Here is a 14,242-nt window from a genome sequence, read left to right on the forward strand (position 1 = left end):
GATGGCACATTCTTTTTTTTTTTTTTCTTTTGGAACTGTAAGATAGTGCCAGATAATGTCTGTCAGAAACCTGCTACAGACAGTCGTCCCACGTTTGTAGTCTGGTTGAAAGCAGGATGCAGATAAGAATCTTATCTTAGCCTGTGTGATCGCAACTATCAGCTATACAAAAATACAGTACTTTGTTACTTGCGCGTCACTGTAAATGCTTTCCCATTGAAGCAAGCTATCACAGATTCTTATCTGAAAAAGTGCATATCGTCCTTTTAGCAAAATAAACAAAAGAAAAAAAGTGGTTTATTAAAGTTCAATATATATATATATATATATATACACTGAAGCTTAAAATTAATAAAAATACTCGAGAAACACATTTTGTCAGACATTGTTTTCCTACGTGCTTTTCAGTGCTGATTATAGAAATGACCACAGAATCATCAAGTCAGATATTAAGAAATTTGGAGTTATTTCTTACTGACACCACTTATGGTACCGACATATTTCCACTGTTCCCCTAACACACTCCCTAGAACGCGTTTGGAGGACATCTACTTCAATATGCGACAGGAAACGACGACGTATGCGTTGATATATTACATCAGAAAGCCCTCGAAGAAAAATATAAAATGAGGCTAAATATATACGATGTAAATAATAATAATAATAATAATAATAATAATAATAATTTTTTTTTCGAAATAATAATAAGGTAAAGAAAGGAAGTAGCTAGGGATTTTTTCGGTATTATTTTATTGCCTTCACTTAAACACAGCATCAGTGTCTTGTACTACACTATTAAAAAGCAATTTCCATTGAAGTCGTCATTATTCTAAAATTTAACTGAGAGGCGATGCGTTTATTGGTTCAGTCATACTGAACAAATACCCAAATTGTTAGCCTTTTTTTTACCTGCCTAACTCCAATTGCACTTTATATGATCTGCGAGGAGTTGCTTCATGTATGGGTTTTTTGTATGTGCCATCTGTGCAGGAAAGAAAATATCAGTTTATAACACGAAACTGGTGGAGAAATTCTTCAAGATTTTATATGAAGCACAGAGTCGTAATACAAACTGAAATATTTTCCTATTTAGTGGTGTAATAAAGAACGCAAACATTAACTTTTGTCGAAATCCTGACATGATAGTAAATGCTGGTGGTCATCGGATTTAGCACTGAAAAATACATGGAAAATTTCTTTAAAAATGTGAAGTGTAATCTGCTTTGCAACAGAATTCTACCAGCAACATGACCTCTGCGGATTTCTCAAATATACTAAACTGACAATCACGCAGAATTCGGCTAAAATAAAAATTTCACGGACATTCATTTCTAAGTTTACTGAGACCCTAAACACCACTAAAAACACGCTTTTCTGAAGCTCATGTACTGTTCAATTTATATAATCCATGTCGAAGTAACATATACTGCTTTGAATTACTAATTACATCCACGAAAATCAGCACGACCTTTTGCTTTTCATCTCGGGTACAATTTTTGTTGCCGTATGTCATCATGTTTGTTAAGTTGATTCCAGCTAGGGAATCACCTTCCTTACTTCCTAACCTAATTTTTATTAGGAAAGAACAATTAATTCCTATCTTCATGCTTGTTTGTTTGTTTGTTTGTGTGTGTGTGTGTGTGTGTGTGTGTGTGTGTGTGTGTGTGTGTGTGTGTGTGTGTGTGTGTGTGTGTGTGTGTGTGTGTGTGTGTGTGTGTGCGTGCGTGCGTGTGCGTGTGTATGTGTGTGTCAAAAGTTTTTGTCAAAAAGTGTTTTTGTCAAAAGTTCTTATAAAAGTTCCTAGTTCCTCCTTTCATTTTAATTCAGGGCTTTCCAACATTGAATACGAAGTGTATCAAATGGTTTTCGGAGTGATCAGTAGACGGCCGATTCAAAGCCGCTGTGTCATTCGTGCTTATTCCATTCACAACATGCATTGCAGAGAAACAATACTTTGTAAAGCGTGACTGTTTACTGCGATTTTTTCTTGGGAAAAAAAAAAAAATCGCAGACGTCGAAAACAGCTCGTGAGCATTAATTCAACTTCCGACTGCCAAAAAAAGAAAGTCAAAAGAAATTTGAGATGTTAAAACAAATTGTTTATGAAAAGAGAAAACAATAAACATTTTAAAGTTCCTTAAAATGATTGTTTTTCACCAAATTCAAAAGTGGCGTGATGCTGAACTTTGGGAATACCTATCGGGATAAGAAATATTATGCGCAGAAGTAGAATTCTGCTGTTTTTTTTCTATAACTCAAAATGCCACCGAATTGAAGAATATTTGAATACTATCACAACTCATAAAAAATTTTGAAAAATATCTCCGATTGTGCTCTCTAAGATCAAAACAAGACTTGTGAAAATGTTTTGAATAATAGTGCAGGAGTCTCAAGTTTATGAAGTCTGAAGAGAAAACAAAACATCACACGAAAACATTTTTGATCACCTCTTGTTCCTACCATTCCGACTGCTGTGTAGAAGCATAGGTCTTTTTTACGTAGGGAGATGTTCGTTTTTTCCCCCGAATAAATTTCTTTAGTAATATTTGCCATCTATTGTCATAAAATGATTATGACGAATTTACACGAATGGTAAATCTTATCGTTCCCAGATAAGAACACAATTCATTTTTTATTTATTTATTTGTATGGAGTTTCCTCCCTTTTTTCCCCCGTCCCTATTGGGGCGAGTTGAGCCCCCTCACGGGGGTTAGGTATTTATGGCTGTAGATCCGTGTGTGTTCACGGGGCCGGTTTGCCTGCTTGCGGGATGAAAAACGCCAGATAAACTGGCGGAAAAGACCCTACTGCCAGCGCCCAAGACCGGCTAACTTGGCTATGGCTGATCCTCAAATTCCTCACGTCTTCGACGGTAATCGAACCTGGGACACTCCTTCCCCAGTCATATGGTTGCGAAGCTCACAGCCACTAGGCTAACCACGCGGACAAGAACACTGAAATCGTGCGATTCAAAGTAACACATCTCCCATAAGACATTTCTTTTGTTACGTTGTTCCCATATTTCTCCCAAAGCTTTATCACATTGGAAAACAAAACTTTCAAGTACAAAAACAAACAAAAAAAAAACAAGCCTCTCATTAATTAGGAAATGTTTCTTATTATTAACATCACAAAGAAATATCCTCATGGGTTTTTTAAAATTTTCTCAAAACGAAATATTATAAATTCATTTAAGATAATAACGAGATCTGAAAATGAAGTCAAAAGACCATCACCCTAATAAATAGCTGTAAATGAAGGAGCATATTGGCATTTGTGATTATTTTCCAAGTAGTTTTCTTCTGCGTGGATGAGTCATTGTAAGTATAAGAACAAATTTAATGTTACTTAAGATGGTCGCAATAATTAAAATGCATTAATTAGTAAAAGTAATTAATTAAAATGTATTCTGTAGAAATTATGGAGATAAAACACGCGTGTTAGAGCAATTACTTTACTTAAAACAGAGATATAATAACCTTCTACACGTTTCGACCTGTACATCAAGGTCATCATCAGGTATATATATACAATGTATGAACTAAAATATAATCTGCGGCATAAATGTTTACACTACCTGACATCTGGTGAGGAAAAGAAAGAGAAGAAGAGTAACATTTAAATTTAAAAATGTATAGAAAATATTAATAATAAAGTAAAATAAAGATGAAATAGAAAAATATTATATATATGTTCATTCTGTACAGCCCTCTTAACTTTATGTTCTGTCCTTTGACAGAACATAAAAATGAAAATGCATTTTTGTTTCTTGTGGTTGGAGCTTTTTGGTGTTCTGCCATTTGTTCTTTTGTTGTTCAACACCTGAATGTTATAAGTGCAGTTAGGAATGGCTAATCCATCATTCTTGTTGAGATTGGGACAATGATCACCATTCGAGAAAAAACTTCTTTAAATTTTCTTTCTTACCAAGTTTTGGTGCGATGAAGAAATCTTTTCCATAATGAAGCAATTTAATGTATTGTTTGTGTTCATCTTTTTTTTTTTTTGATTATTTGTCCTGTTTCCCCTATGTATGGTAAATTACAGGTCCGCTGGACTTTGTACACTCCTGGGTAAGAAAGGTAGAGAAGGAATCTACAGGACTTAGTAGGCTTTTTACTTTTGTACGTGGTTTGATTTATGCAGTGTTCTATCTTTTAAGATTAACTCCTCCTCCGATCTACAGAATGGCTATGGCATTTTTGCAATTTTTTTTATATTCTTGGTAGCATAATTGTGAAGGATCCTGTTTTTTTCTGTTATAGCCGTTCTTTATAAAGGTTTCGCTCATAATTTCATACTCATTATTCAGAGCCGCATGTTTGAGGGTACTGATAATCTCTAGCTTTTGCGTTGTATAGAATTACGGTAGGATTACGGTAGAGAGCATTATTGATTTTAATCTCAATGGTAAATTGGATGCGTTTGTGTTGTTAGTTCAGCTGGCTTAGGAATGTATTTAAAGTTTAGCGGCCGTAGGGCCAATTGGCGCATATATTGTCAAACATATCTTAGCCGGACTCTGGACTTAGACTTGCTGAATCTAGAGCTCGTTTCTCAAAGTCTTCTATATAAAAGTTAGTTATGGGGGAAAGAATGTTTACTCTTCCTCTCTGTCTTTCCCTTACCAGAGCCTGACCTCTAGTAAGGGAAAGACGGAGTAAAGTTAGTGTAAAGTCAACAAAGCAGTTATGCTATAGCTTACTTATGCATATTGCGATGTGTTTTAGTTTATATGTATTCCTGATGATAACCTTCATATAGTTGTTGAAACGTTTAGGATTATTTTATCTTAGTTTTAAGTAATATAATTTCTCTGACAAGTGTGTTTTGTGTCCATAATTTCTACAAAATGAATGCTAATTACCGTGTTACCCTCAGAGAAAGAATTAAAATGCATTTTTGTTTCTGAATAGCATTTTTGTGTAACCACACCATTCCCAATCAAAATTATTAAATCTAGAGCTGATTTTAGCACGATGTGCTGTTTACATTATTTTGTTTTTACTTAATTTGGTTATCAAAATACTCAAGTTGAATAATTTCACAATATTCATAATGATATTTCATTAAATTACATAAAGCCTGAGAAGAACTGTTATGATCAGTTCGAATTGTGTTGTTGTTAAAAGTGTTATACCGAGGAAAGAAAAACTTTCATCAACCAGTCGTAACCAGGACTGGATTAACAACGAACATTATTACCTTACACTCTACTTACAAACCTTATTATCTATCAAGCTGGGCAATACAGTTTGAAATAGTCAGATTTAAAATTTTTTATTGTCGTATCCGTGTTGTTTTTCTCGAGAACTATCATAAGATCGGTGTCAAAATCCAATGATGGTGTTGTGACACTTTGATCTGTTTGCAACTTTTATATTATAGACATGTAATTTTGATTTGCCTACTTTTGACTCTAGAAATGGACCAACAGAAACCAAAATTTTTAAATAAAATTCAGCAAATTTCAACACAGATCTTAAATATCAAACCATTAAATGCCAACCATATAGTGCGAAATTATTAACATCATTTCGAATAATTTTGTCACTAAAACAAATTGATTGAAATCAAAACTAAATCGCATTGATACTCAAGTTGAATAACTTGAGTATCTGCTGTGTCTGTCCTAATTCCCAATATTCTTAAATTTTATCCAAGGGAGTTTATTGCAATATGTAATTTTTATACATAACAAAAGTGAGATTGTAAAAGGATTTTATTAAGCATGAGAAGAAATGTGATCACATTAGCGTTACTTTCATATTGTTTTAAATTAATTAAATATGTTCCTCCTAGTTAAACTGCTTTTTTTAAGAATTGCAGCATAAAAATTCGTTCCGTTGGCTTGAAACTTTGAAGAAGAAATTCGCTATTTTTTCGACATGCGCACTTAACAGGACTTCAACAGAAATCACACACACACACACACACACACACACACACACACACACACACACATATATTTATTTATATATATAAATGAAGTTTTATATATAAATTAAATATATATATATAAATATATATATTTAATATATATATTTATAAATATATATTTATATTTATATTATATTTATATTATAAATATATATTTATATTTATAAATAAAAATATATATATAAATTAAAGTTACAAAAAACTGAGAATTACAGGCAAAAAATGCAATACATAATTAACACAAAAACGTTGTATTGTTCAATTATGTATTGCATTTTTTGCCTGTAATTCTCAGTTTTTTGTAACTTTAATTTTTATTACTGTGTTCTACCTTTAGTGGATACTTGAAGAAGGCTGTAAAAGGCTGAAACTAGTTCTATCATTTTCATTAAAACTTCATATTTTATCTCGGTTTAAGTCATTAAATATTTATTCTTTAAAATGTACCATTACAACCGAGTAGAAGCTCAGGAATACACACACACACACATATATATATATATATATATATATATATATATATATATATATATATATATATATATATATATATATATATATATATATATATATATATATATGTATCAGAGAGTAAACAGGGCATTTAATGGGAAATTAGTGGCAATTCATGCAAACCAATATCTCCAGAGACACAATCAATTTATAGTGTTCGCTTTTAGAGACGCTAGATCATTTCTTACCACTGCTACTGCCTCGGATGCTAGAAGCTCGGAAGAAGACATGACAGTCATGTAGGAGATGTTTACCATTACGTAACACAGTGTGACCAGGGGAATTCCTATGGCAATGGCAAGAGGAAGATTGCTGTAGAGAAAAAATATTATTTTGGTAAAACTTGCATCTCACGTGAACATTAAATATGCATTTCAGTTTCAGAAAATTTAACATTGGCTAATACGGTTAAACTAAATCAGATAATTGAGAAGTATTAAAGATAACTGTGGTTGTGATCTCTGAGTATATTAAGCTTAAACATGTGAATTCGTCTACTCTAGTACTGGCGCATTCGATACACATAATACTCATAAACCTTTAGATAACACGCTTTTCATCAGTAGCTAACTGCAATGAACTGTTTTTCTGACTTTATAAATTTTTCTTGACATGTGAACAATGTTTAGTATCTGGTAATTTTGTGGAAATTGATCTTGAAAGTGGTTTTCAAGGTATCACTTGAAGTCTTGATATCACTTCTAGTAAATAGTTGTATATTTATCCAAAAATATTTCTCTTTGTGTATCAGGTAAATAATGCTATCTTATGTTACACTTACTAGAGATTTAAATAAGCAAGAAAAGACCGTGTATCATTTTTCGTGCAGGCTTTTTTACTTTATCTAATCTAATCCCCTCCTCCCCGCCATTATTAATATACAAGAGATTCTTAACCTTTCGCGGTTAGGATTGCTGGTCTAAAACTGTTACGATGTCCACGGCACTCTTTCTTGTAGAAAGCACAGGATAAAAGTAATTCAAAATGGGCTTTTGATTTAATACCACAAATGTGTGTGTGTGTGTGTGTGTGTGTGTGTGTGTGTGTGTGTGTGTGTGTGTGTGTGTGTGTGTGTGTGTGTGTGTGTGTGTGTGTGTGTGTGTGTGTGTGTGTTAATCAAACTCTCACGCACGCACGCACGCACGCACGCACGCACACACACACACACACACACACACGCACACACACACACACACACACACATCAAAAATCAAAGATTCAGACAAAGTATTTGAGGATATTAGTAAGGAAGCGATGTCTGACACAAGCGAAGTGAAGCAAAGGTCATTAGCACCATTTCCCCATTCAATTCTATCATGTAATTTAGAAACTACCCTTCATCCTTAGAGAATTCGGTAGAAAAGTTGTAATTGGACCAAGATAACAGAATTTGAAGCTGGTCCATTATGGCAACAGATAATGTTCTTGTGTTTTTTAAGTTAACTCCTTCGGCAATCAGCTACCCGCTCCTTAGTTCTTTGTTGTATGCTATACGAATTATGCACATCCAGTCATAATAGGATTTCAAATCAGCTACGTGAGTAACATTTCAAGAGCCTCCAGTATCATGTCCTATGGATCAGGACCTCCTGTTGCAGGTCCTATGATGACCTATGTGGATGCATCTAGTAGGCCTTTGTTCAAATATTTATCAGTTAGATAAACAGAACCTCATTCGCAGTTGAGTATCTGCTTCCATATAGAGGGAGAATATGGGGCAATTGGAAGGAGGCAGGTTTTAGCAGAGTGAAGGCAGGGCATTGGCATTCCATTCACAGATTATGGTTTCCATTCCGTTGATCCGTTTCTAATGATGTTAATTTGGACGATTTTCAAAAGATTTTTGTAGATATGGCGTTCCGTAAAGCTGACCTGCAATTGTTTTCTGGCTCTCTCTATACAGGCTCTGTTGCTCGATGAATTGTGAAGGAGGAAGCCAGAAAGGAGATAGAAAGAATGTGGACTGAGTTGAGAAAGTGAAGAGAGAAAATAGACAGGAAAGTATGAAAAATGTTAGCGGAAAAGAAAGGCGCCAGCATATTTTACAGTGATTCAGTAATAAGCGATATGCTCGATGACAATAAGATGAATTCGTGTTTTCCTGGAGCAAAGATTAAAGATATGAATGACGCTATTAGAATGCCAAAAAGGAAAGTGAAGGAGCTGATTATAACTACAATAAATACGAATGGCTACAAAGTCACAAGTATAGAATGGGCGAACATGAAAGTGTTACTGGGGAAAAATAAAACAAAAAAAGAAGAATGAGGCAATAATTTGTGCGCCTATTGCCAAGATAGGATGGGAGTGAATTGAGAAGCTCGTTGCTATGATTTCAAATGAGGATTAACGTAGGAGGAACGTTCCTCCAATGTAGGAGGAACGTATTGTCTGTAGGGAGAATGTCTGCACCTCAAAGATGTGTGAATTTGATGGATGAAAGGAAAGAACATATATGAATGAGGGGTATTTCAATAGATTCGGAGTCTAATGGTTAGAGAAAGTGTTGGTCAGAGAGAGAGAGAGGAGAAATGATTGTAAACAAAACCCCGTTTAATGATTACTTTATGAAAGTTTTAGAGCTTCCGCAGCTATCGGTATAAACGAAGTCCTTTGTTCGAAAAGACCTGGGTTCGATTCCCGTCAGTGACGCGAGGAACCTTTATCTGGTCTCTTTCGACTAAAGGTGAGTTAGCCGGTCTCATACTGAGGTAGGGGTTTTTTTCATCTGCAAACTCGGGTTTTTTGTCTCCTAGAACAGACAAACCGGCCCCGTGAACACACGCATCTACAGACATAGGATACACACCGGGAAGCATAGGGCGAACCACTTATCCTCGAGACAGTAGCGGTTGTGACGTCCACAGCTTAGAACCTTTAATGATTCGTGAAAGCTTAAGAAGAAGATATATTGATTATATATATATATATAATCAAGCTAGGGGATTAGTCCTATGCCAGTTTGCCTGGTTTCCAGGCAAACTGGCATAAGACTAACCACCTTATCTCGGAGTTATTGTTGCGAAATCCAAGGATACTTGGAAGGTCGTGGGCGCTGTGCCTGTTAGAGCACTGATGATGATGATGATGATGATGATGATATACATCTTATGAGAGATATAAAATTAAGATTACAGTGTATAAAAATAACTACATTTATAATTAAATATTCTTCAATTTAATGGAAATAATGAGAAGAGTTTCTTTAAAATTGTGTGGAACATATCGATAGAAGGGGAGAGAGGTTTAAAAAAAAACTTGAAAATGGTGTGAATATAATACGACAGGCTTCCAAAAACAAACAACAAAAAAGGTCCCTGCAAAGGCTGTTGCGTTGTAAAACATATGGATGTTGCTCAGAAAACTCGGGGTTTCAGTTTCTTAATTCTGAATGAAAATTGAACTATAAAATGAGACTGAAATCTTAAGCATTTGAATAAGCTTGAAGCGCTGAGAGATCGTTACTTGAACACAGTTGCTTCAGTCTGTTCTTAAAGGAATTATAAAAACGCAGGAAAATTCACGTAAAAAAATTTATTAACGTAGAGTATCATAGATCCTCTACGCCTATGATACTTAGGCGAAAATTATACATTAATAAAGTTTTTACATGAGTTTTCCTCCTTTTTTATAATAATTGTTTTAATTATGCCAACTCACGATAATTCATTACTAAAACAAACACTGTTGTTCTTTTATGCATAAACATAACTGAGAAAGAATTTAGCGTCGTTTAGTCTTCTACTATTTACCGCTATTCCAATATTGTAATGAAACGAAAGGTTAATTACAGTCAGAGAAACTTAAAAACACAGAAACAACTAAAAGTGGTCTACTTACACGTAAGGATTTATTAATTCTTCGGTGACGTAGTTCAAGTTGTTCCTACAACAGAAAAAAACACTCGTGGTTAGGCTAGGAAATAATGTTAAAAAATCATGCGATCATTTGATGTTTGCTCACTGACAACCAACAGACCTTCCAACAAATAGCATTTTGTAAATGTGTAGTGACAAGCTTCAAAACGTGTATTATCTGTTCGACGCATTTTTTATCCTCCGAGTAAAGCTATCAATACTCGATATACTTATCAGACATTCACGTGTATGTATGTATGTGTGTGCGCGCGTGAGTTGGCTTACCGGTAGTGGGAATATTCGTTGATCTGAATCCAATCATGCGCAGGAGGACTCGTCTTTGACTGTCTGAGAAAATGCACATTTATTCTTTCTCGATGTTGTGTTTTTCTGTCTTTTTACGTTCCTCAACATTGGCGACATAGTATGTATATTCAAAGCTTGTCATCCTACTCTAATCTTGATGATTCTGCTTGAATCATCAAGCATATTCAGTATGAGGTGAACATTTTGCAATTGAGTTAAATCATCTTCTGCATTCCTCTTACTCCGTCTAATTTTATTGATAACCATATGGATGACTGAGCACAAAGAAAGCTAGGATACCTTTCCAGCACGGTAAAATTTTCCTTCAGCAGCAGCAGCAGCAGGAACTTCAAGTTTTTGTAGTGCTGTAGCGAGAACAGAGTTTTTATTAATTCAGAGAAGAGCGCCGAGTTTAAAGTAAGGTTTCCTCAGTTGCTTGACTGCATAAATGAAAACTATTCTGTAAAGAGGGCTTATCACACACTGATTGTATCTAATAGATGGATATAAATAAGGACTTTTTCCTACTCTTCACTCAAACAATTGAGTCCACATAGACATGTTAAAAGAAATTTATAATTTCGTAAGACATTCTTACTAAAGTATGACGTCATTAGCCAGGTATTTAATGTTATGGTAGGGAAAGGCATCTTTTCTTTTTTTCCATAATTACACTATCTCAAGAAGTTAAGGATACTAGACGGATACCATAGCTGTCTGATGATTTCCCGGAGGATGAAGGAGAAGAAAAAAAGATAACACCTGGATACATCGTTAAGCATCAGTAGTATCCTTAACTCTTTTGGCAGGGTAATTAACCGAATAATTAATTGGCTGGTTAAGCCCTTTCTGTTTCAAGCAAAACGCTTACAGAATGTTAGAAGGGAAAGGCTGTTAATTAGTTAGAAATACAATTAAACCAGCGAATTTAGCATTCCTGTGTTTATGACGTCATCTGAGAAGATAGAGCAGGATATAAAATACTTACCACCCGTCATAAGCCCATAGTCCACTATAGAAAGCTAAGGCAATGTCTGAGAAAGATGATGTGGAACCTTCAAATCCTGTGGCCAGGTACTGTGTGTGACCTGTATTTAAAATTGCGTACAATTTAGTTGTGGTGCCTTTGTGCCTAGGGCTGCCAGGGCCCTGCATCTACATACTACACACAATCACTAGTACCACTCTTAACTTAGAAGGAATCAAAAACTATTGTAACAACCCTGGATGTTACCCTCTGTATGTAAGTTCAAGCTAAAGTAAATTTATTATTATTATTTTTTTTTTAATTTCTTATGTGGTCGTGTGTTAGAGATGGAAATTATTTTCTCATTTTCTTAACAGTGTTCGGGTAGAGGTTTCTTTTCGGAGTCTGGGGCTTGACATTTTAATTAAGGTTTATTTTATTGTGAGACTAAATATAGAAATGCATAAATTCTTTTACCTACCTTTTACAATTGGTATGTCTCTGGTAAAGAAAAAAATAACTCCGTCACTTAAGCTTTCCAAGCTATTTATAATTTAATTTAATTTAAACATCAATCATATATATTTAGATGTTTGTGGCGCAGTTATGGTGCTTTTGTAATTAAAAACTGTGAGATTACGTTTACCTTGGCGTATGAAAGAACGTACACTAAAATAATAATATCACTAGTGTTGAAGTATCTGGAAAATTTCATTCACTTACGTGAAACAAGATCTGCCAAACTTATCGTAGTTTTTGACGAGTGGTAGAAAACTTATAATTCTCAAACAAAGAAAGTGTTTTCTAAGAATTATACTTTTGGTAGTGAAAGGTCAATTCTAAGTATTTTAATGTTTCTATTTCAGAACAAAATGGAAGGTAAGATCAGTCTGCAGTGGGACGTTTTAGTGATCACTTAACAAAGGAAAATCCTATTCCTCTATATAAAAGTGTATGTGATTTATATGCTATCGAAGTCTTTTACCCTTACAACGTGCCCCTGTTTCGCAGCTGGTACTATGCGCATTCCTTGGAGTACGAGAGGTTATTTTAACAACGTAAAATACTTTAGCTATGCTTTTATTCGCTTTAGTTAATATTGCTCCATACGGTATTGTTATATATAATATTGCCTAAGTTTCAAAAGACGACGTGATTAAAAAAAAAAAATAATAATATATATATACATCGGTTCAATTTCTCCTGCGGACGTGAAGATTTTTTATTAAAAGCTTTACAATTGAAGAGAAGGTTGTAATCTTTCATTTTCCTTTTTTATTTTCTCCTCAAATCGGAGCAGAAATACTTTTAATGGATGAAATGCGTAGCATGTCTCCTGCAAGAGCTCATTCCTGATGATCATGTTAATAATAATAAATAAATATATATATAATAATACATGTTTGCTTACATATTAGTAATACCCATCGTCGAACTTTGCCTCGAGAGAATATCAATACTGTTTAAAGAATAATCTTTAAAGGATATCTTATTTCATGCCGCATTTTTTTCTACCTTTCTCTTCGTCACAAGATGGTATAAAACTTCGGATCCTGTCAGTTTAGCATAGCTTAAAAATCCACACAAAACTTTTATTTTTGTCTTTAAACTTTACAAAATTTATCTTTGTTTTTACAATCCCATTAATTAAATTATGGATATGTTTATACTAATAACCATGATATTTTTGCGCTTTTTCACCCAGACAAGTTACGAGTATTTTGTCCTTAATCAGTTTTGACGAAATGGCAGGATTTTGTCCTTGTCTGAAAATTTGCATATTTTTGAACCGATATAGACGGGGTTAGCCTATATTAGACGAACATTTGCATATTTTTGAACCGATATAGACGGGGTTAGCCTATATTAGACGAACCTTACACGTTCATGTAATATAGGCTAACATAGCCTTGCGTTTCTCTTGTAGGTGCAATGGTTTTTTCACCATGTGTTTTACGCGATCATTACTCACATAAACGCAGTGAAGTGGTTTCTGCGATGACTCCTGGGACTTTATGGAGGTGCCAATGGATTCATAAAAAGAACCAAAAATGCGCAGCTCGTATTTTTGGTTCTTTTTATGACGTGATCGCGGTTAGCCTAGTGGCTGTGCGTTTCGCGACCATATGCCTGGGGAAGGAATGTCCTAGGTTCGATTCCCGTCGGTGACGTGAATAGCCAAGTTACCCGGTCTCGGGCGTGTACAGTAGAGTTTTTCCCCCAGTTTATCCTGGGGTTTTTCATCCCGCAAAGCAAGCAAATCGGCCTTGAGTACTCAACACTGCAGGACATAGGATATACCGAGGCGTAGGGCTGACCACCTTATCCTGTGAACGGTTTGAGGTCCGATGATTAATAAACCTCGACACCGCAAGGTAAAAGAGTGTAAAAGAAAGATGAGATGAGATGAGATTATGACGTGATTTCTTGGGACTGATTGGAAGTATCTTAGGGTTACTGGTGAGTAATTTTGTTAATTTAGTGAGATTTTTCCCATGTTTTTTTTGGTGTTTCGAACCCGGATGTTTGCTAAGTTAGATCTAAGCCTAATTGGATCAGCGTTATGATAATACAAATCACAGTGAAGCTGTGCGATTGTTGCCAACCAAAAACTACTTTTAACTTATTCACCTGTTAAGCTATTCTAGCCTAATACATT

At 34.7% G+C, this 14,242-nt stretch overlaps 1 protein-coding gene across 5 annotated transcripts in view; it reads right to left on the reverse strand.

The window, feature by feature from the left end:
* sbm (L-type amino acid transporter sobremesa) overlaps window positions 1–14,242 on the reverse strand; it is a 196,265-nt gene that overhangs the window by 53,974 nt on the left and 128,049 nt on the right. For all 5 annotated transcript variants that reach the window (XM_090398362.1, XM_090398360.1, XM_090398365.1 and 2 more), the window contains 3 exons: window positions 11,605–11,704; window positions 10,294–10,338; window positions 6,642–6,765 (listed from right to left, as the gene is read on the reverse strand). In XM_090398362.1, the coding sequence (XP_090254488.1) occupies window positions 6,642–6,765; window positions 10,294–10,338; window positions 11,605–11,704 (269 nt within the window). The remainder of the gene's footprint in view (window positions 1–6,641; window positions 6,766–10,293; window positions 10,339–11,604; window positions 11,705–14,242) is intronic.

Source organism: Typopeltis vanoorti, chromosome 9 (genome assembly GCF_054136105.1).
Source record: "Typopeltis vanoorti isolate ZY-2024b chromosome 9, IOZ_Tvanoo_1.0, whole genome shotgun sequence".
Classification (NCBI taxonomy): domain Eukaryota; kingdom Metazoa; phylum Arthropoda; class Arachnida; order Uropygi; family Thelyphonidae; genus Typopeltis; species Typopeltis vanoorti.